This window comes from Nylanderia fulva, unplaced genomic scaffold (assembly GCF_048542155.1).
Source record: "Nylanderia fulva isolate GAGA-0341 unplaced genomic scaffold, ASM4854215v1 Scaffold2, whole genome shotgun sequence".
Taxonomy (NCBI): Eukaryota; Metazoa; Arthropoda; class Insecta; order Hymenoptera; family Formicidae; genus Nylanderia; species Nylanderia fulva.
In genome coordinates this window covers 6952740-6977804 of record NW_028190263.1, presented here as the reverse complement: position 1 = coordinate 6977804, position 25065 = coordinate 6952740, and the positions used below count along the sequence as shown (strand labels likewise).

Below are 25065 nucleotides of genomic sequence, written 5' to 3'. Positions count from 1 at the left end.
TGGATGACGCGCGGTTATCTCGCGAAACGGCATTATTGTTTCATTACCGCCACTTGAATACAAATCGACCTTAATCGGCGGGCAACGCCGCGCGACTCTAATTGCAATTCCAAAAGCAAGCTAACCGCGTCAGTAAAAGCGGAAAATGGCGAGCGAGATAAGGCAATTGCGGTGTATGTATGCTGTAATTAAAGCAAATCCCGAAATAAATACGGCGCCGGCGTTCATTATTTCCGGTAAGAAATAAGCCGGGATTATAATAACATATCGTGTTACTTATCGAGATCAGTTCATTGAAAAAATTCACCAGAAAACATTATTCTGCGATGTATCATTTTAAACGTAATTTCATTAATTATTCATAATTATTGCGCGTTTCTATATTATTTTATCATTCGTCATACCATATTCAATAATAAAATCATATGAAATACACAATAACGTTCAATAATGTTGTAAATTATACATCAATGTATAATAAAAAAAAATATATATATATATAGGTTAAACGAGATATATTATATGATTATGATATAAAGTCATTTTGATCCAATGTGAGATAGCAAGACATTCAACTTACATTTCGGACACCCGCGATGTATTTCATCCCACACAATGAGGTCAATCGAACTAAATCCGATATGCATACAACGCATCTCGTTAATAAATGATCAATAAATTAAGTTTGATGTATACAACCACACGGTCGTTGTTGAAGTAATATTCAGTGCGTAGATTCAATGGAATATTCATATATCTAAGATAACAAGATTACTGAATTTAATTTCGCAGTTACGCAGGTTTATTCAGTTTGATTGTGATTTCGTGCCAAACCAATGAAACAACATACACACACGTTATATGCACTGCCTCTTAACAGTATTAATTCTTTAATCATTGCGATATTGATTTGTGCTGTGGAAATACATATATGTATATGTTTTATAAAATATTGCACAGAGAAAAAGCGTCCGTTTATCCTGCAGTCGCGGATAAAAATTGATTTTAAAATAAAGATAATTCAATTAATAATTAATGTGTATGATAAATACGAGGAAAAAATTAAATCTAAAAATCAATCGATTAATTCTGTAATAATAATGTCTAATAAAAAATTACGTCTCTATTTTTTTTTTTTTTTTGGACAACGAGTAATCGATAGAATTTACAGTAATTGATAGAAATAAAATTAGAAAATGCTGATTTACAGAAATAACGGGACTTCTCTCGAACGATAACAAGCAGGTATGCAGGATAAACAGAAGCATTAAATGCGGGTCCGCCAGACGCGAAAAATTTCATCACTAAATAGTTGACATTCCAATTAGAATGCATAGTGGAGGAAGGGTCTCTTATGCGCAACATCGGAAGTATTTCAATTTGATATTAAGTGAACGAAACTTTAATATCACGGTCTTATGATCGCGCGCGTGATACGATGTAAGAAATTGTGTTATCATACACATAAGATACACTTTAGCTATAATCGCGTATAAGCATGTCACGTGTGAAATTATTCATCAACTTCGCTCTAAATATTGAATCGAATCCGGATTATAATCAAGACTTGGCACTGATAACCCGAACAGAGGGTTATTATATGAATATCTTCGAATCTCGGAGGATTCGTAAAACTTATTCATCGTATATAACTCGAATATATAGAGATTCCAATATCTAATTGGGTCAAACTGTATTATAAAAAAGCGTCGAAAATAGATGAGACATTTATCATGAAGAATGTCTTTAAAGATTTAATCTTGACCCTTCGCGGATTATTCAAAGACTCGTCGTCGCAATTTTTAATCTTATTCCCCAAACCAAAATTTGCCGTGATTATTGCACGTTTTTCTCATCTCTCTCTCTCTCTCTCTTTTTCTCTTGGTCGATTTTAATTCTTAATCGACAACAGCACAGGGTGACCCAGTTCTTTATAGAAATCTCACATTAAAAATAACAAAGTCTTAATTAATTTCGCGCATACATAATTGATATAACCTGCTTGACTTTTATCGCATTTTGACTCGCACAAGCTTCCATTCTGCATTTAAATTTATCAACGCGACATTATAACCTTTCACAAATTCATTTTACATTTAATACGCCACACATGCATATATAATTTCACATGTTTTTGTATACTATTCTAATTTAAACTTTAATTTCAACTTTAATAAGAGCTGTATATTTAATCCAGACACACAAATTACTCTTGCAATTTCGAGTCAAAACAATCCTATCAATTAAGCTTAAAAGGTAAATAGTACTACGCAGAGCGTGACATTAACGTCAATGTGGGATTTAGAAGAGCTCTCTAAATTCTGCTGTTCGGATTTCTATTTCCAGGATAGAAACATCCGCGGATACGCACGAGGACAAATGCTGGATGCATGGAAGAAAACGCATGCGTACACGTGTCAAAGAGAGAAATAGTTATACAGTGTCTCAAAATTATCGGACACTAATAGATCATTTGAAGACGGATTTTTCTCAACAAAAATCTCAAGGGAGGTCATCATTTTTTATATGTTCTCAATTTTGGGCATCATGTATGTGCCTCGACATTTTTGCTGAGAAGAAATCGTCTCTAAATAACCCGAGGAACCTCTCCATCAACACGCGGTGTCCGGTAATTTTGGGACATCCTGTACATGAGCCCACGCGCGCGCACGAGCGGGCAATTGACATTCTCATTACGGGATAATGCAGGAAAAGGCCGGCTTTGTGCGGGTTTGATATCTCGCGGCGCGCGCGAAATTCGCGTGCCACATTCCTGCAAACCTAGAAACGCCGGGTTAAAAGACCCGTGCACGGAACATCGCGTTAAACCACTGAGCTCGAATTGCGGCGCGTATGCCAGAGCTCGCGGGGTTCTTGAATTTCCGTCCGAAATCACGCCGTATACTATTGCAACTGCATGAAAATTTAGATACTCGTTTAACCTTTCAACGACGAATTCAAAGTTCAAAGGAGAGTCGAGAAAGAGAGAGAGGGAACAACGTTTAAATCGTGGACAAATCGTATTCAGATATTAATTCCGAGCAGATGTTTCTGGCAAAATAGCATGGATAAGTGCCAGTTAAATAATGCACATATCTTGTAATAAATTGTTCAAGATAAATGTATAACTTTATCCTGTGCTTATTATTTCTATATGTCTTATTTCTATGCAGATCAAACTGATTTAAAAGTTTACGAGGTCTTTCATACGTTTTATGTGTATATTTGATATCTCCTCTTTTTTTCATTATATAACATAATATTTTTATTAGTCACGAACTTTCAAGTCAATGCTCGATATTTAAATTTCTGGAGAAAAACATTCTACAATTGATTCATATCTTGTCAAACGATTAGTAATACTGATAATAGTCCATTTCATAAGATTGAATTTGTTAAAGAAATTTATCTATCCGATAATATTTTTCTTATCTAATATCTATCTTTTAAAACATATGTGGATCTTGAAAACGCTTTCTTTGAGAGAGGTCTACATTTCTTGCCTCAAATGTATTAAAATATGTATTAATGTATCGAAATATTTAACTCACAGTACTGCTCCCTTACATTGCAAGTAGAGTAGTAGACAAGGTACTTACCTAAAACAGAAAGAAAAATATATTTTGATTAGTCACAAGTTTTTAAACAAAGTTACTGTAAAATATTAAATATATGTCTATAGATTACAGAAATCGTATCAGATATATATTTATGCAGTTCTAAATACATAGACACAACAAAATTCTCACAATATTTACAGGTTTATTTATAGGTTCTATTATTATAATTTTATATATATATATATATATATATATATATATATATATTCTATAATTACAATTTATTTTTATGACATTTATTCATATGTCATTATATTAGGAGATATAATTGGTTTTTTCCGCAAATTTTTAGCTGGAACGCTAAATTACAAAATCAGCAAATACATTTTAATTGAAATGTACACGATATTTCGATTTTCTAAAGTGTTTGCAAATCGCGCAAATGTGTTATCGCGACAGATAATTCACAACTATAATAAGACAACACTTGTGCCACGTGTCCGCGTCCATGGAATGGAAATTAGATTCATTTGCACACGCGAGTCCTCCTCTCGCCCGGTTTTCACACGGACGCGCAAAATCGATTCAGTATCTTGTTATGCGTTTCATGATACAGCGATTCTCATATAAGGTCGTGAAAAAAATATGTAAAACTAATTTCGAGTTCATCTTCATGTCTCAAATCTCTATCTCTTATCCATCCAATCGTTAAGTGCTTCATAATATAGGAAATGTGATTTTGTAATCCTATTTATATCTATATCTTAAAAAGATAACGTATTTTTAGAGAAAAACTTTAAGCTTACTACTGAAATATTTAATGTAGCAAGAACGATAAAAAAAATTAGTAATGATTTACTATATTTTATTTCAGAAAAACGGTATTATAATTTTTCAATATTACGATATTGAGAGCATACACAATATGCAACATGTCACCGTGTCATAAAATGTCACTTACATATATATTTGCCAGGAATTATTTCATTAAAATCGTGATAAGTCGAGGCGTGTTGCAACCAAAGTGCTTCGAATTTTTATTCACGGCGCGTCAAATACAGGTAGAAAGATATTAACGCTACATTTTTATACAGGACGCGATTCGCATTGGCGCTTTTTCATAGGTAGCAGCTGCAGACGAAAGGAATGGGAAATCTCGTAAATTACATTTGCGATTTAATATCGGGATACCTATAAATCTTCGTAACAGTACACGACGACTTCCTCCCGGCAGAGCAATGGAAAGACGGACGTCTTTCCTTCGAATTTCTCAAGTCATCCCGAATTAAGGCTGCGCCTTACGTACGTTTGCGTACAATAACTCATTGTCTTCGGAAAAAAAATATCCGTCTAGTTCTTGCCCAACAAAAGCAGCAGAACAGCTGATCAGCAGAGCAGATAAGAGTCGCTCTTTACAATGGGATAAAGAAAAAATAAATTTGTTTGTGTCGTGACTTATAAATGTCAGCATCAAAAGGTTAAGTATTTTTGATCCGGAAATACGCAATTGAAAAAAGCATCATAACAATGACAATTCCCAACATTTGTTATCTTCGAAGCAAGTTCTAAGTGTAATATATCCATGAAATTTAATTCTAGCTCTAAAAATTGTCGCTAAATAGAATTTCAAAACAGAATTGCGCCTTGGAAAATTTGACGAAATTACGAGCGAAGAAGTTCCGAGACAAATCGTCGGAGTTTCTACATATAGCCAGCTGCGTGAAATATCGAGAACACGAAAGACGAGCAGATAGCCTCGCGGATGACCCCGCTCATTATCTATCTCTGAGTGCAATTAACTAACGAACGCAGACTACTTCGCTGCAATATTCTCGAGTTCTCTTTTCTCCGCCGATAGACATGCCGCGAGAAGAAAAATAAGAAGAGGAAGCTGCGAAGAAAAAGGAAACTCCTCCGCGCTCTGAGAGCTCGATACAAGCTCGCGGGCATCGTCGTCCTCGAAATAATCTGTCGTGCGAAAAAAACGCGCGAATAAGTAAGAATATAGAAATTAAGGCGGGAGAATAATCGAACGCCTGCCAGGTTTCCGTTTTGCTTGTCGCGATGAGATGCACGAGAGAAAGGAAGAGTATTATCTGTCTTCACAATTAATTGTTGATCGCCAGTGAGAAAATTTTCACAAATAATAAGATGCAATTTAATTCGACCAAAAACTGGCTATTCATTTATTAAAATAAGTACACACTACGTTTCGACCCACATTGTGGTCCTTTTCAAGTATTGTTCTTATTCAGCAATTACATTAATTAAAAATAGAAACATGAAAGTTGTCCTGTCAATAAGAACAACACTTGAAAAGGACCACAATGTGGGTCGAAACGTAGTGTGTACTTATTTTCAATAAATGAATAGCCAGTTTTTGGTCGAATTAAATTGTATCTTATTATTTGTGAGTATTATCTGTCTTCACAATTAATTGTTGATCGCCAGTGAAAAAATTTTCACAAATAATAAGATGCAATTTAATTCGACCAAAAACTGGCTATTTATTTATTGAAAATAAGTACACACTACGTTTCGACCCACATTGTGGTCCTTTTCAAGTATTGTTCTTATTCAGCAATTACATTAATTAAAAATAGAAACATGAAAGTTGTCCTGTCAATAAGAACAACACTTGAAAAGGACCACAATGTGGGTCGAAACGTAATGTGTACTTATTTTCAATAAATGAATAGCCAGTTTTTGGTCGAATTAAATTGTATCTTATTATTTGTGAGTATTATCTGTCTTCACAATTAATTGTTGATCGCCAGTGAGAAAATTTTCACAAATAATAAGATGCAATTTAATTCGACCAAAAACTGGCTATTCATTTATTGAAAATAAGTACACACTACGTTTCGACCCACATTGTGGTCCTTTTCAAGTATTGTTCTTATTCAGCAATTACATTAATTAAAAATAGAAACATGAAAGTTGTCCTGTCAATAAGAACAACACTTGAAAAGGACCACAATGTGGGTCGAAACGTAGTGTGTACTTATTTTCAATAAATGAATAGCCAGTTGGTCGAATTAAATTGCATCTTATTATTTGTGAGTATTATCTGTCTTCACAATTAATTGTTGATCGCCAGTGAGAAAATTTTCACAAATAATAAGATGCAATTTAATTCGACCAAAAACTGGCTATTCATTTATTAAAAATAAGTACACACTACGTTTCGACCCACATTGTGGTCCTTTTCAAGTATTGTTCTTATTCAGCAATTACATTAATTAAAAATAGAAACATGAAAGTTGTCCTGTCAATAAGAACAACACTTGAAAAGGACCACACTGTGGGTCGAAACGTAGTGTGTACTTATTTTCAATAAATGAATAGCCAGTTTTTGGTCGAATTAAATTGTATCTTATTATTTGTGAGTATTATCTGTCTTCACAATTAATTGTTGATCGCCAGTGAGAAAATTTTCACAAATAATAAGATGCAATTTAATTCGACCAAAAACTGGCTATTCATTTATTGAAAATAAGTACACACTACGTTTCGACCCACATTGTGGTCCTTTTCAAGTATTGTTCTTATTCAGCAATTACATTAATTAAAAATAGAAACATGAAAGTTGTCCTGTCAATAAGAACAACACTTGAAAAGGACCACAATGTGGGTCGAAACGTAGTGTGTACTTATTTTCAATAAATGAATAGCCAGTTTTTGGTCGAATTAAATTGCATCTTATTATTTGTGAGTATTATCTGTCTCCAGCGCGTCATCATTCGAATCGCTCTACGGCGAAGCAAATATCGGGTTTAACGAGTTTTACGAAACTCCGGCGATCACCAGATAAACCCATTAGGGAAACTTCGGCGACGTCGGAGTATCGGGAAGTATCATCGTCGGTGGTGGGATGCAGTCATAATGCGAACAACGCTGCTTATCTTCGATCCACTGTCTAGATAGAAAGTAATTTCCAAGTGAGCGCGATGTGTCTGTCTTGTGCAAGACACCCACGTTCATTATACGCTTCAATAAAAATTTCGAGTGTACAGAGTGTTCCAAAATTACCGGACACCCCGTTCATAGAGAAATTCCTCAGGTTATTTGGAGACGATTTTTCCTCAGCAAAAATGTCGAGGCCACGAGTTATAAGCTTTATTGAAAATAAAGGGTTTTTCGCAAACTAAGCCTTGCGGAAATAAAATATTAGCAAAATCACAGTCTTCAATTAATTTCAGGTAGAATTTACTTTAGTAGAGTTTTAATTTAAGACTTAGTTACAAAGATATATAATGGCAAAAATTGAGAACATGCAAAAAATGATGACCTGCCTCGACATTTTTGCTGAGGAAAAATTGTCTCCGAATACCTAACCTGAGGAATTTCCCTATTAACAGCCGATAATTTTGGGACACCCTGTAGAGCGAGAGGCTGATACAAAGATTATATAAAAATCATTTCTGTTTCACGCAGAACGAGATTACGTAAGCCGAGTTTCAAAACATCTTACTTTTAGAGAAATGCAAAAGCACGCGAGCTTCTACGAAGCACTCCAAACTTCGAAAAAGAGAGAAAGCCGCTTTGTCTACGTAAAGAGTACTCTCGAGTAAGTGCGAAGATATACAACCCCCGATGTTCCACCGAGAACTCAAAACTTTTATATATAGCTTATACTAAAAGCGTCTGGGGCGAAAATCACCTCCGAAAGTTCGATTCAAAAATCAGAGATAAAAGTCGGAGAAAAAAAAAAAAAAAAAAGAGTATTTTTCCGAAGAAAAAAAAAAACGCATGTATCGAAAAATTCGGTCGTCTCGGAAGAGGAAGAAAGTAAAGACCAGATATACCTGGCAGGATGAGATGATTCTGCAGGGAATGGAGAGGAAGAATATTCGCGCGGAAGAGGAGAATGTGCGCAGCATGCGTGGGCGGATAACGACGAGGGAACGACGAAAGGGGAACGATGGGGGTGCGTGGGTGAGCCCCGAAGCGGGGTTCTTCCCCCTCCCCTCGTCGGATGACTTAAAGAGACGCTGCGACTATCCCGGACCGATCGATATCCGCAGCAGCCAGCCGCGGCTACGCGACACGTCAACGCGGGCTTTCCCCGGAATTTTCCTTCAGAGAGATGGACGTTGCTCGAATAAATTTCTACATATCCCATGTGAAATTTAATCCGCCATATTGATTCGTATCATTTGCCCGCATATTGTTTTTATTCTCTTTTCTCTTATTTATACGACATCGACAATTTTAATAGCTTTGAATACCATATATGCTGCGGAACTCTTGATTTTAAATTTTCGATAAGAAAAAAATACGCGATATACATTTTTTACGTATTATCTATATATACATCTTTTTTATAAAAAAAAAAAAAAAATAGATCACAGTTTGAAACCAGATCATTTCTCGCGAATAAAATTTTCTTGTAATATAATATTATATTTGTGGCATAGATTCTAATAATACGTCTTTATTAGACTAAAATTATTTCTTATCCAACGAGGAAAAATTTGATTCGTTATTCATTTTTCTTTTAAAATAGATTTTTCTAAAATTGATTATTCTCTCTTGACGTCATGATTCTTTTAAAATACTTATTGTGAGAGGATATTAAATAAAATTGATCCATACAGATAAAGGATTTTCTTTATAGGTCAGATAGGAATAAAGTTGTGCGACTTCCAATATAAAGATTTCGAAGTTTTTATACCACGTAATCACGTTCTTTCGAAAGATTACATCCCTTTGAAAAAATATGCGATAATGCCGATAGACTGGCAATTCGATCCATTTTTATATCATATATATATATATATGAAATAATGTGTAATTTTATTTCGAAACTTTCTTTTGTGACAAAACCAGCAAAATGTGAAAATATAATTTAAGATAAAAATGTAATTATATGAAATAAATTATATAAAAACAAAATATGTACGTAACTTAAAAAATTCATATGTATGCACAACAGTAAAAATAAATTTTAAATTCAATGTCTTCCGCCATTCATGTTGATTTCTGACATTATCAAAGCGACTTCTGACTTCTCAAGAGCGATCTATTAGGATCGTTATCATATAAAAAGCAAGAAGAACAAAGTTCGAAAAAGAGAGCAATATAGAGATATTACGTTTAATTTAAACGCAAAGGACAGTGCAGAGTGAATTAATCATAGTAAGAAATAGAAATTCAGATTTTATTGAATTTATTTGCAGAGTAAGAACACAGAGAGGGGACAGGATTTCTCGAGACGATCAGGACGAGTCGCCTCATTCCATCGATTCAGATCAGCGCGAGAGAATTTCTATTCAGCCGAAGAAGAGAGAGAGAGAGAGGGATTTACATCGCGACGTGCCTCGACGGTGAGCTTTCCGCAAGAATGAAAATTTAAGGAGCGTTTTGTCTCTCTCTCTCTCTCTCTCTCGATTTTATCACAGCGCACTGCGCAAAAATTGTCAATTGCATTTTAAAAATTTCGCTCGAGGGAGAGATAAAATGTCCAATTGGTTGGGAGTAACGGATTCTCTAAAATTGGAGCTTATTACTACAAACTAGCCCGAAATGACGAGTGCGGTTACAGGAAAGTAACGGGTTAATGAGTAACAAACTGCGTCGCTTAACGCGGAAGGAAAATGAAACCCCGTCTGCAATTATTCCGCGGGAAACGCGAGAAAACTGTGAATCACGCTAACGGCATTCGCACTTTGGCTTTGGCTTCTTTTACGCGGGAATTGTGTTACACTACCGCTAAAATCTAGGTTTCCCACCTTCTGTTTGCAACTCGGAAGTCAACCCGACTTAACTCATTCAATCCAAGTCCGAGGACTCGATTTAAACTTTGTTGCGACACAATTCGGAAAAATTGACGTAAATGAGAGCAAAAAAAAAACAGTAACTGTAGCTGCGAATATTAAATGGCACTTTTTTATGCGCAAGAATTCTCATCATAGCGTATATAAAAAATTAAAAAAAAACTTTTATGCAGGCAATTAAAATTTATTTTTAATTTTACCAAACGCGATATGCGCGCACACATAGCGATATATCCATTATTAAAATAGAATTAATTGACGTGTATTTTTTTCATAAATAAATACGATAGTGTTGCGCGCGAGCGTTTTATGAAATTTTTCTATGTATTCGTTCCCGGAACACAATTCTCGTTTGTTGCTCGTATAATAAAATTATGCATCGAAATATCTGGCACGATATCAAGCGTTGAAAAATTTTACATTCGCCCTTACGAAAGTCATGCTATATAGTAAAATTGAACGCGGCAGAGCGAGAATTTCGGAATTTTGGAAGATCACGAATTTTACAAGCTCGCAGCTGTCACGTTATTGGACAAGTGAGCAAGAGACACCAAACTCACAGTTGGCATCCTTTGCACGTTACGATCCGACAAAGCATTCCCGTCGAAATGTAGAATGCAAAACACGTGAAGAAAGATGAGACGAGAGCGAGAGAGAGAGAGAAATATGATAGAATAGACGAGATGCACAAAACAATCGAAACGCATATCTTAATATGCGTATCCTTGCAGATACGCCTTGCAAATTTCGCCTACTGCAAACTTCCCTTGTGCAACTCGGCGAGTTACGCGAATTATTTCATGCGCAAAGCGCAAGTTAAACTTGCGTGCGATGCAAGAAACTCCTAACGGAAATTTCTGACGCACGAGTAAGACGCGGAAAGCACGTGTGTGCAAACGCGGAAAATCGCCTTCGACTGCATTCGCACGATTATATGTAGGTTCCCGACTATATATTTCTTCGCGACGCATCCCTCGGCCGAGAGAGAAAAGCTGCGATAAACTACGCAAGCTGTAAATATACCTGTTTCGAAAAAACCTGCGATAAATTTTCGAAATTCCTTGTAAAAGCTTAACCTTTTAAAGCGATCTTCGTAAATTTTACGGGAGAGAGACGCGACATAAATCTAGAGGAAAAAATTTGTACCGAAAAATTCGAGGGAAAAAAATGTCTTATGCGTAATACGTTCTTACGCTTCTCGAAATAAACGAGTTATTTAAACTTATTTTCTCGGTAATGAAAAAAATTGTACCGAGTTGCGTTGGTTGATATTACTCGCGCGAAACTCTCATTCGTTACGACGTCTGAAAATGAGTGTCGGAAAATGTACAATAAGGGAAAAGATGCGCGCGTGCTTTTACGGCGCCGTTGTTTATGCGACATTACTGAGAATTCATATCACGAATAACTCACGAGATTGTTGTTCCCGAGCAAAGATCACGGGTGCAATGAAATGATCGTAAAACAGTAATTACGTGATTATTGACCATTTAAATCACCAGTGCAAAGATCGCATTCAATGAAAACATTCGCCTGTCTCTCATATTGACGGAGATAAATTTGTCGGATAAATATATATTTTTTGTCGATATAACTATACGCGTGGATGAAACTAAGAAAAGTTGAAGGATATAGACGTATATGAATTATCTTGTCTTGATGACGAGATGTTTATACACGTGCAACGCGAATGATATAAACAGAATTACAAAATAGCGCGACAAATCCTTGAAAATTTCATCTTCAAAATTCTCTTTTCATCATAAAGAAGTATATATAAAAATAATACATTACATAAGTGTGAGAATATTTTTTATATTAAATATATTATATCTTGCGGTTTCATGTTAAATAAATGATCACCGCGCACAGCTTTGTTAAACATTTACAAAGATTACGATGAGAGAGAATAAAAAATATTGATTTACATTAGAAAGCCGGAGCACACACATTTAATACTTTAGCCGAGCTATTGTAATCATCCATGAGGATGTAGTTAAAGCTCTAGTTAAAGCTAGAAAGCCAACCTTTCTCGGAGACGCCCTCGAGCGTTATCTCCCGTAGAGTGAAATACGTTGAGAATTTTTGCAGTCCCTTCGCAGTATATTAAAAAATTCCTGATTTCTCTCTCCCCGAAGTGGAACGCCTTCCATTATTCATTTCGAATCGAATCGACATTAAGAAATTCCTAATATCGAGCATACCGCGCGCCTTCCGATTCGTTTATTCGTAGCAATGAGTGGAATACAAAAGATTGATGCTTATTAAATATGCATCTATTATGTATGTCGGAATCACAAAATTAGCGCAGGTTTTATATATATTCGACATATACTTTAAACCAAATTCAAAACTCCTTTTGAACACCGTACATTTCACCGTACTTTACGAATCAAACTGACATTAAAATTTTTAATATCGAGCATACCATATCGCTCGATTCACTCTTCCGCGTAATAGCAATTTGAATACAGTTTAACGTATATTAAAAATCCATTTGTTATATAGACTCGCGCGTGTATGGAAAATTCTAGAAAATGTATTAAAAAACAACGATCAAATATTAGCATAAATTTTTGCGAAATGACAATATTTCTGTATATTAAAATTCACAAATAATTGATATCAATGGCAAATTCTTGCCAAATGACAAATTTAATTCAGCAGGCTATAGATGAAAAAAGGCGAAAAAAGTGAAAGAATTCAGCCATAAGTATGGCGATATAGAAAATTTTATTGAAACGTTGCCAAGCGTTTCTGCGAATCCGGTGCTTTAAGTACCCAGCCGGAGGATCGCGTAAGAATTTTCCTGAGAATGGAAAAATTCAGTATGTATGCCCTTTAGGGACGTGGACATATAGATATATCTATCAGGTGTTCCGATGATACTGCATTTTCCATTTCTTCTTGACTACAAATGTTTTAATAAATATAAAGTAGAGATATTCGTCTTAAAAACTTGACAAAACAGATCAGAAGAAATTCAACGCCAAAAATTGTTTTACAAAAATTTTTCTCAGTATATAGAGAATCAAATTTTTCAACTCCAGTAAAATTTATGACATAATTTAATTTATAGCAATAAGAACTTAAGCTTGTTCATTAATTGCAAAGATGATTAAAATCGCAGAACCACGAATATGTTAACTTGAAATTCACCAAAGAATTACTAGAAGAGTACGAAATTCAATATTATTGAATATCCTATGCACATATGTATATTTCTCTGCATAAGTTAAGGAAAATATGACACCGATTTCCAGGAAGGAAAGTTGAGAGTTTTATGCAAAGTAACAATAAAAAAATATAATGAATATATTCACGCTCGCAAATTAACTCGTTATTCACGTGTCTTCCCTTTTCAAATAATCTCTTTCATATAGAGTGTAAATTTAAATCGTATAACCGATCCTTCTCACATCCTTTTGTCCTTTCCTACCAGCAGAAAATCGACAATACGCATTTTTAAAAGATCATCGAAAGGGAGAATCAAATGAATTTCGTTTGATCAAACCCGCATTTCTCTGACAATAAAAAAGTAGCTGAAAATGACAAAGGCGCTCTTTCAATCAGTTGTATTTTATTCAAAAGATCGATTGTCTGTAATGCTCCAAATGCGACCAAAAATTTACCGATTATGCAAATATTATATCTACATATATACGTAAATGTCGATGGTTATCGATTACAGATGGTCTCGCTAACTTTATTAATTTTCTAAAGCCTAATAAAATATAATTGCGATAAATTGATTGAAATTGCAGATTGTCTGACCAAAAATAAAAAGTATAATTTAACATCTAATTGTTAGACCACGATAATCGTTATTAAATTGGAAGATGAAATTATTCACGGTTAAATTCAACATCCCGTTCCGATTATATCACAGACAACAAGTCGATAATAACTCACCGAGATTAATTAAAAATGTGGCAATTGTACATTTCGAGACTCCGCTTTAATTAAGACGAATAATGGCTCACGCACGTGCGAAACCATAATTTACAACCTGCTAATCCGCAATAAATCGTTCGATAAGAATGCGGTTTAGCGGGTTTCGCATTTCCTTCCCTCGGATAATCCCGAGTCGGCAAATATCGTTAGAAGAAAATCTTTCACTCCGCGCGAGGCTAGCAACCTCTTCTTTCCTTTCTAATCCCGACCTTGTCACCGATTCTCGATTAACCGGTCCGCGATTTCGAAAATTACGGTACACGGCAAATACCCAGCTTGCCAAAATCTTGTGCTACCGCACACAAACATATATACATACACACACGCGCGAAGTGTCGCGACGATTTATCTTCGCCCAAGTTCCGCCAAGTTTACCCGCGGTCGGGTCACCACGCGAGGGACACGATATTGAATATGCCGTTGCACTGAGATACAGCCGATTATACACGATGATAATAAATGTACCGGCCACTTTATCTTCGGGATTATGGGAAGCGCGACGATGCGAATTATGGTGAGTAAATAACGCCTGGCTTATAACACACAACCATCGTATGTGTATACAGTATAAGTTTCCCAGACGCAAAACACTAGACTAGAGAAATGACGAATTTACGATACAAGCGCGTTTATGACGTATCGGTAAAAATTTATGTAACGTACTATACCATTATATAACACATATACCGTTTCATAAATATTTTTATGCGCACTCTGCAATTCAATTTTATAACTAAAATTTATTATAAAAGAAAATGTTCTCTCTTTCTCTCTCTCTCTCTCATCTCTTACTCTCAGTTATTTTAATTATACTTTTCTATTTTTCAATTTATGATATTTAATTACTTTTTATGTTATTATGATAAAACACCTCAAATTACAATATATTATATAAATAATTTTTTTCAATTAACGTCAGTTAAGACTAAATTGATCTTACATTTTTGTAAAAAATAATGGCAGCGTGTCCAGAAAACAGACGACATGGTCTACTTCGTCTATTGACCGAAATTGTAAATACCAACGCTTTAATATCCGCGTGTCCAAATTTAACCGCAGATGTCAAATGTCAGATTTTGCGATGTTAACTTCCTCGCTTTCCCTGTTCCGATTGCGACAGAACTTCTTCAAACAATACTCGCTAATGATTCTATAACATGTAGAAATTAGTTTCAAACATTTAATGTTTGTCGGTTTACATTTCGCGTCGAACACTACAACATTAACTGCAACTTTTTACACGTGTAATTACAAAATATTTTAATCTCGCAATAATAGATATAAAAGCCAACAAAGAGAATATCGAGAAAAAAATAATGTACTAAAAAAACTAGCAAAAATAATTTTGTTAGAAGTTTAAGATAGTCTCATAATGTATACTACGGTATTTGATAATTAAAACTAACTCTAATCCAGCTTGACACATTTGTATCAAAACTTTGTATTAGTATTTTAATTATATAATTTTATTCACACAGAAAAATACAAATATAGTACGAAACACTTAATTGACAATTACATCAAAGAAACTTTATATTATCCATTTATATATTAAAAATTCAAAGGAAAAAAAAACATTTAAACCGATATAATCTAATTTTCACGAGACTTTTTTTTAATTATGAGTCTACCATTTTCTATGTCCATATATAAAAGTGTTAATTTTCAACGCGCACGTTTTCGCGTGAAACAATGGATGCAAAAAAAAACCTTGACACGTACTTATCACGAAGGTTAACGATGCTAAAACGTATAGTTTGATTCTAAAGTGAAACTTCCTTCCACTTTACACGCGCGCACAAACCGCAACGATCGTACTCCCAGTCCACAGAAATATTGATATTACATCATTGAGAGAAACACGAACAACGATTTCTGACCGGCGGAATCTTGTTTCGGTCGGACACTGGTTATAAAAGCAACGAAATATTATGAGACTACGGATCGGAAATCACAATTTGCTGTTCGACGCGATAGAAATTATTCATTCTCGCTCGAGGCGAAAAAATCAATGTCACAAGAACATCTGGATGCTCACAACAAAAAATAGCTGCGGACACGGATAAAATATTATTTATATCCGGCAATCAAAATATACATGACATCATACGCAAATGTAACTCGTACTTATTTATAATAAAAACAATTATAATTAATTGCAAATAGTTGGAGCAGGTTTGAACGTGAAATTTGTTTTAAAAACAGATAAAATTTCCATGTTGCGTCACATGTTGTAATAATATTAAATTCGTGTCTAATTGTAATGTAACTTTTGTTTTAACAATTGTAGGCTTTTAAAAAATTTTTAATAATAAATGACTGCAATATACTACTAACTATTTAATTAAATTGATGGTGTATGCTTATTATATAGCTTCAAGCGAGATTGTATTTTTTATTCATTTATTGTTTATTTAAAATAAAAATTGCCTGTTATTTGCGTCCTTAACGCAACATAAATAACGTTGTTATTTAAGTCCTTACGTTGTAAAATTTTAACTGTGTAAAATTTACATGTAAATTAACGTACATATATTTGTACCTATACATATGTTAAAAAGAATATTTCGATATCTAAAATATGTTTGATCAATTACGTAGTCCAAAGATACTAATTGCAAAGATTACAATGATTATAGAGTTGAACGAGACGGTATATTTACGTTCGCTTTATTTCAGCAATAATGCTGCCTTGCAATATTCAAATCAATCGCTGATGAAAGGATATGCAAAACAGACTACATTAAAAAAAATTCCAAGAGTTTCGCACACGCGACTCTCGATTCATGTAAAACGATTTGCTTTCGCAGAATAAGATCGTATTAAACACGTTTTACTTAAATACATACGAAGCGAATATAATATTACGCTGAAAAGAAGTAAAAAGAGACACATTTACTTTGTGAAGCAATGAGCAACGCAAAAATTAGAGTACTAAAAATTTTAATAAGCGAGTTAAAATTGAAAAAAAGTTACTCAAGAATGAAAGAAAAGTACAATTAAAAATTTTGATTACATTAAAGAATTGTTGGGAAAAAATCTATATCATAAAATGATGAAAATGTTCAATTTTGTACGTGCTCAATTTTGGTGAAGAAAATATTAACAGGAGAGATATCGTCTACTTTCTTTGTCGAGAAAATCTGAAGCAGAAACGCGCGGGTAAAGTGCGTAACGCATTTCATACGTGCATCGCAAGCGAATATGAAACATAATATGAGATCTCTTGGATAGCCAAGGAAAAAAGATACTTGTATAATCTAATGCGTAAGCACGTGATGTGAATATCGTTGACGCGCGTCATTCGCGTCGCCGAGCGTGTAAATAAAAAAAGGAAATTATCCATTTTTAAAATCGTAAGTTGATAATAATATCTTCAGTTTGCTAATATATAGCATTACATAAAGATTATTAGTAGATATACATATTATAATAAAATTATATAATTTTAAATTATATAATTTAAAAACAGACTGAAAGAAAAAGAGATATATTTTATTTATATTTAGTTATTGGAAAATATCCAAAAACAAATGTCAGATAGCTTCGCTTTAAATATTTTATTAAAACTAGCGACCAAAATATTAAGATTTTAAGCGTATCTTAATTCAGAACGTTTCGAGTAATAAGAATATTACAGCACTCTGAAAAAAGAGACGATTTTGCAATATGCATATTTATTTCTCGTGCTATATTATATTGTAGTAAAAATAACTTTATCATATATAATTTGTATTTTCTTTCAGAAAATGCAATGTATGTAGGAAATATTGCCGCTCTGTAAAGAAACAACCCCTTTGAATCTCTCGTGTAGTTGTGCTTTTATAAGGAGCAGCGTTGAAGAAAGGTTAAACGAAGATGTCGTTCAAAGTAAAGAGTATCGATAGACCGGCTCGAAATAACTAGATCTGACCTATATTCTGAAATACGCATTGACAAAAAAAAACAACTATATATCGTACGGAGGAATATACGCGACAATTCCAACGCATTTATCTCTCGCAAAGAACTGTATGTCGGCCTTTCTCTATACAAAAGCAATACAGTGAGTCGTATGAAAACTGATCAAACGTGGAGCAGCATCACCAACACGAAAGCTAACATTCGAACGTGCCACATCGGAGAACAATTGACACTTGACCCACAAAACAATTTTTCAGTCAATAACGGTACCGGCACCGTGTACTCTCATCTATCCGCAATACAGGTACGAGGTACGATTAAATTACACATCACCTAGTTATAAACTCGCATACACAACCCTCTTCATATTGTCGGACGAACTATCAATTTGAGTTTTGCAAACATATATGACATTGAATTGGACAGTCAAATTATTAGAAAAAACAGAGAGCTAGCTGCTTTCTATTTATATCAAGAATCAACTTTGCAGTTTCCAATTGTTATACATTTGTCGAAGGTAAAAAAAAGTCGCGTGTTTTCTTCGATACAGAATATATACGAGATCCAAGTCTCCTTATTACATATAAATACATATCGAGATACGATATACGATGATTTATTTTCATAGCCAAGTCGATGCGAAATCTGCTATATCCGGGCATATTACATATATATATATGTATATGATAATATATCATCTCGAACTTTAATCCGGTTTAATACCATGGACAATTTCAATCGGGTTACGTATAAGTCGGTCGCAGGTAACTCGTGAGGATAAATCAAATGGCCGATCGGCATGCCACCTGATTCGCGGTTGAGCAAAAAGGCCGCAACGAATTTGCGTGAGATATAGCGTGCAAAAAAAAAAGTGAGAGATACTTATACCGGCCACGCTGCGTGACGCAACGAAATGTTGTGAGAAAGCGACGATATACTAACACAGACATATACGCACCTCTAGTGCCGCGTAAAGGCAAACACGTGGTCGATTCTATCGAGTCTATCGGCGATAGAAAGGCACTTGCGGAAGCGACAAGACACGCGTTCTCCCCTCAAATTATATTGTAACTTTGCGAACTGTAAGATGTAGGACGCGCAACATTTATTGCACAGCTGACGAGAATATCTCGTCTTGCAACTAATCGATCGTTGTCTGTCACATGGCGCACAAATGATTTCATTAACGTAAAGCACGGAAAAAAAAAATTAGATATTAGTTTTCATGTCCAAATAGCTATGATAGCTTAGCATTCTTCCTTAAAAATATAGCTAAAAATATCAATTACCATGGTTAAAATTTAAGCATGATAAATGAATCTCAGGTTGTAATATATAGACCACTAAAATTTAATTATATGATAGCTATTTGTTTCCGTGGGATTAAAAGTAAAAATGTAACACTTGAGAATGTTAATAAGCTCATTTCGTTGTCAAATACAAATGTCAATTTTAACGAAAAGAGACAGACACGGATAAAAAATGAAGTTTTCATTGAAACTAGTTAGTTATGTCATATTATTTTTTGTTTCATTACAAAATATGCGAAATACTGTAAAAATCTCGAATTGAATGTTAATTGCTTAATATCGAACCAAGAATTTGTACCTCTCGCGGAAATGTTTTTTGGTCCGACACCAAGCAATTAAATTAAATCTCGATTCGAGATTTATTTTAATAATTTATTTTAATTTAATTAATTTTTTATATTTTAATAAATCTTCCTAAAGAGAGAGTGTAGGCGGGAAAAGATTGAAAAAGAAATATGGTATAAGACACAGTACTTTACATACTTTTAACGAAAAGAAACATGGCAAAAATATGCTAAATTATTTTCCACGCAGCGAACGCAACGTAAAACCGAGTTACTCGTCAAAAGACGTTGAAGGCGGAATGAAAGAATAAACAGAGCCCGGGCGTGACCCGCCCGTTGTGTATCGTAAACGCAAATATTTCTCTCTGCTGCGCGACCTTATTTACACTTTTCTAAGGTTGCAAAGGAAATTCGTGATCTGCGAAATCGGACGTTCGCGTATACGTTTCCCAAACGACTCGACCGTTAGATAAGATACGATGTACAGGTAATCGAGTGTATGTGCTGTATTTTTTTTTTCTCCCTCAATCTTCAACCCCCGAGAAAACAGCCCTGTAAATTCCAACAGTTTCCAACAGTCGTTCTCCAGGTAAAACCAACAACGCGACGCCGAAACGGCGTATACGGTCTACCGAGGACGGGAAAGAAAAAGGTCAGCTTCACATTGTGAGCGAAATTCAATTCCCTACCGACGCGACGGCTGTGCGCGAACAAAGGAGAGGCCTGCCTTTCGAGTCAGGGAAGCAGAGGGACGCGTTCGTCGGCTTCGGGTCCGGAAAAGCCGGTATTCTCTCCGCAACGTTTTAGAGCGTCTACCTGCGCGCGTTAAAGAGAGAAAGAGAGAGGACACACACATATATACGGAATATTGTATACAAAAATAACACGCGCAGCTCGAACAAAAGCTATACTCATTCCATGTCTGCGCTACCTTCGCTCAAATAAATGTTCGAACGAGTGCGGTTTTACGTTATTTTTTTTAAATATAACGATAACAGGGAGAAAGAGAGACACGGCGTTCGAAATTGCGGAAACTTTCGTTGGAAATATATATGCGTGTTGGAAGTGAAAGTGGAATATTAACCTCGTTTATTTTTCATTTTGTGTAGGTTTAAACTATACATTATTTCTCTCAAAATTTGAATCGTGTTCTATAATATCAAATTTTCCTTTGAATAATAATTTACAAAGTTATTGTTATTATAAATCGTTCTATTTGTATAATGTACTATAGAAATTATTAAGTGCTCATTTAATTTTTGTTGTTATATATTTTAATTTTTTTATCTAAGGTCCGATTGCACCAACATTATTTTGGCTTTAACCGAGACTTAAAAATTTGTTATATATCTATCTTTATTTTTTTTCTAAATAAATGAAGACAAACGTTATTTAAGTCTCTCTTAAAGCCTAAATGACGATGCAATCAGGCCTTAGAAAAATAAAATTATGCTTATCAGTTATTTTCTATATTATATTATTGCCGATAAATCATCAAACTATTTTTAACACGGAATTAATTCATATTAATTAGTATACGTAAGTAATTCTTTTAAAAATATAGTAATAAATTTCCATTTTTATCTGTTTATAAAACAATATTCCATTCTTTAAAACTTCACACGTTTTTACAAGACTGAATAGTCTTTAAAATTCTGAATGAAGACTAATTACAATTTTAAAGTGACTGCAATCTTCTTCCACGCTAAAAGACATATTTTCAACAAAATAATAATTTCACATCATCTGTCAAATAAAATAAATTTCTATCCATATATTTTGCAACTGTCATTAATTGTCATTCTCGTCGAAAAATATTTAAGTATCATGAATTTAGATGCCTGCAAAAGTTCGTATGGTTACAAATATATGACGCGTCATTGGTAATTATTTTCTTTTTAATTGCTCTCTTGTTTTTGAAAATTGATGACTGATAAATCACAATTCCAAATATAACTTCACATTTAACACGAATAAAAATAAAACCCGATAAAGTTCATCAGTCTTTTCGTTGTTGCAGCGTCTTCGCCTCGATTAAAAATGATAAAGCACGCAGTGTCGAAGATGAACTTTATCCGGTTGCATTTTCTCAATCGCGCTAAATGATTTATCAGCCATCAATTCCACTCGAACATATGATCAACATGTAAAGAAACTTGAAAGAAAATAACCGCAACATATATATTTGCAATCTTACCAAGTTTCGCAAGCGCCTAATAATTTTTTCTTCCCTTCGATAATAATCTGACCCCGATAATAATCGCACAGCATTATTTACTCGATTATCGCATGTGCGATCGGCAGCAAGAGATACTCGGCTATTTAACTTTCACTGACTAACGCGACGCGCAGCATCCAACGACATCGCGTCTTTCTCGTCGAAGAGAGAGATAGAGAATCTCTCCTCGGTTTCACGTTCATTTTCGCTAATATACACGAGCCATGCGCCGTCGAACGATCAAGGCGTCCCTTCGACAGCGTTTCCCTCTGAAAACGAGAGAAATAACGCCGTCTCGCTCTTTCCCACGCTCTCCCTTTCTCTTTTTCTCTCTCTCTCTCTCTTTCGCCTCGTTTACAGCACCGAGGCGAACATAACCTACAACATTGTAATTTCGGAGGAACAAAGATTCACGCTCAGAGAGAGAGAGACAACGGATGGGAGTCAGCCACTCTCTCAAGGACAGACATCGTCGGACCACTTTCGAGGTTCGCGTGATTTTGCGTCTGGCGCGACGAAGATACGGCGAGAATCTAAGGGGAAGGGATGTATAAAACGAAAGTAAAAAAAAAAAAAAAAAGGACGCGGAGGCCCCGGATCGATGAAAGCCGATTCGGGAAGAGTCACATGTTCGTTCAAGCTACGTTGAAATAAATAGCCGAAGAATGTATAGCGCTGTAGCGCCTCGTGACGCGAAAACGAGAGGAGATTGAAACGAATTTCGGTTATTTCGGAGCCACTCTCGCGAGAGCGTTTCGGAAGGAACGGTAAAGGGCATCACTCTTCCCGCCACTCTTGCGTATCCGATTGTTCGAAGCGTGGTCCGTCGACCCGGCGCCTCCTATCGAACCGACGAGAGCTTTTCCTCGTTCCGCGGACGAGACAGGGGCGTAAGAATCGAGGGTGTAATGCAACAAACGCTTTTATTTTCTCTCTCTCTTCCGCCTATTGCATCATATATATATATATATATATGTGTGTACGAGGGCTACGTTAATCGGTTGTAAAATGAAGAACACTTACAGGGTAGTACATCCCTTGCGGAGGAAGGAAAAACGCCCCAGAGCCCCACAGTTTGAGGCCGTTTTGCTCCACCGTTGTGCAAGAAAACAAATCCGTCACTTCGTACCGCCGTCTCTCCCACCTCCGCCTCCACCGCCGTCTCTCTTCTACGCCGCCTGCTTGTGTGGCTGTTCTTCCTCTCGACAGGCACTCCTATCTATCTATCTATCTCTCTCCTCTCCGTTTAGGCACACTACTATGACGCGTTGTCCGTCGAAACACTAAACCGCCTCCCTGGATTCCCGCACTCACCCGAGAAACGAGGTAGAATATACACACGCGATACACAAACGCACGCGCGGAATGGACCCACGCACAGTATTACAAGCGGCGCACGGAACCTCGATTTCGGAGCTTCGGCTTTGAACTCGCCGCAGAGTCGAAAACGAGACGGCGTAGTGTCTGACGGTACGCCCTTTTGCACCCTCCTGCTTCACCCTCTTTTTCTTTCTCTCTCCGTTCGCGCGATGCTGCCCGTCCGCGGTATTAGCCTTCCCTCGCGATCGCTCCGCGTTTTTCTCTCTGTCTGTCGACTCCTGCGACTCTCTCGTATTCTTCACGACCGTCACCGTACGTGGTCCCGATGTGACTAACAACGATCCCGCTAACAACCGGCGCCATTGACCACTAGCGACGCCACCAGGCATGCCGCTGTCAGCGCCGCCCCGCGGTCGCCCACGCGTACTAGAGACTCGGGCTCGATCAGAGCGCGCATGCATGTCTTTGTGCGTGTGTGTATACATGCGCGCGCGGTTAATCAAAGTTCGTGAGACTGTGCGACGCGATTGACTCGGGATTTACACTTGACGTTTCGGCAAACACGTCCTCGCATTTATACATGCGCCCGTATACCAACGTCTTTATTCACTAAGATGCGGATAAAAGGATCCTTTCACTATTCGAGATCGTATATTGAATATATTTTTAATTTTTCATATACTGAACAAAAATAGCCAAGTATTATTTTGATAATTGAACGTACGGAATATTTAAATTAAATGGAACAATATTGAATTAAATTAAGAAAATAGTTATTTAGTTGAACGATATAAGAAATTAATCATGAGTGTAAAATATATTTTTTCCTCCCTCTCTTCGATAAAAAAATGTGTTACACAGTTGAAAAATTTGTGTTAATAAATTTAATAAATATCGCATGTCCCAAATGCTCCACAGAAATTTTTGTGTTAATTTAACATAATACGGATATGTTAAATGATAACACGAATGCTGTGTTAATATTTTAGTATAAAATAAATGCGAACATCAAGTAAACTATTTTGTGTAAAATTAACATACTTTTAACGTAGAAATTAACTAAAAAAAATATTAATATTACATTTTATTATCCCTACCTATATTATAAAAAAATCTTGTGATTAATAATACGAAACATATTCATTATGCAAACTTAGATATAGATGCACATTGTGTTATTTTTACACTTTTTTCAATTGTTTTAATTGTTTCAATAATTTGAGTTCAATTAACACAACAGCAATATGTTAAATTAACAAATGAATGTGTGAAATATTTAACATGAAAATTTCAACTTGAAGTTTTTAACAAAAGAACAAAAATTTTCCAACTGCGTACAGCTCCCTTTCCTGCTTCGTTATACATTTACATATTTTATTAACTTTGCTTATATTTCTCTGCAGCAGAGAGTAAGAATAATTTAAATTTTTTTCATTGCGCGAAATCAATCTAAAGTGGTTTGAGAAAGAGATGTTCGTCGAAAAATATAAAAAGAAATAATCGGATCCTCCCTTACTTTCAGAATTTTCCCGAGGAGAAACAATTACACAGAATTGCGAAATTCGTTCACCAGTCGTTACTCGTACTTCGCGCTTGCTCATTATTGTTTTTTTTTTTTACAGCCGTTTGTATAAACGAATTTTTCCCTTCGTTTTTTCGTAAAAACTCCATGTCCCTCTTCGCTCAATCGCAATCTTAATCAACGTGTTCCGGAACATTTCGACGTGAGAAATACTG

At 35.3% G+C, this 25065-nt stretch overlaps 1 protein-coding gene across 7 annotated transcripts in view; it reads right to left on the bottom strand.

Annotated features, from left to right (window-relative positions):
• The window catches only part of LOC114942845 (RNA-binding Fox protein 1), a 267417-nt gene that overhangs the window by 128861 nt on the left and 113491 nt on the right, over nt 1-25065 (bottom strand). For 2 of the 7 annotated variants that reach the window (XM_029318293.2, XM_029318294.2), the window contains exon 1: nt 23032-23705. The exons of 1 other annotated variant lie outside the window; for it this stretch is intronic. In XM_029318293.2, the coding sequence (XP_029174126.1) occupies nt 23032-23043 (12 nt within the window). In that variant the 5' untranslated portion in view covers nt 23044-23705. Of the gene's footprint in view, nt 1-23031; nt 23710-25065 lie in introns of those variants that run through there. 4 more of the 7 variants (XM_029318298.2, XM_029318295.2, XM_029318297.2 and 1 more) reach the window with 4 other exon arrangements.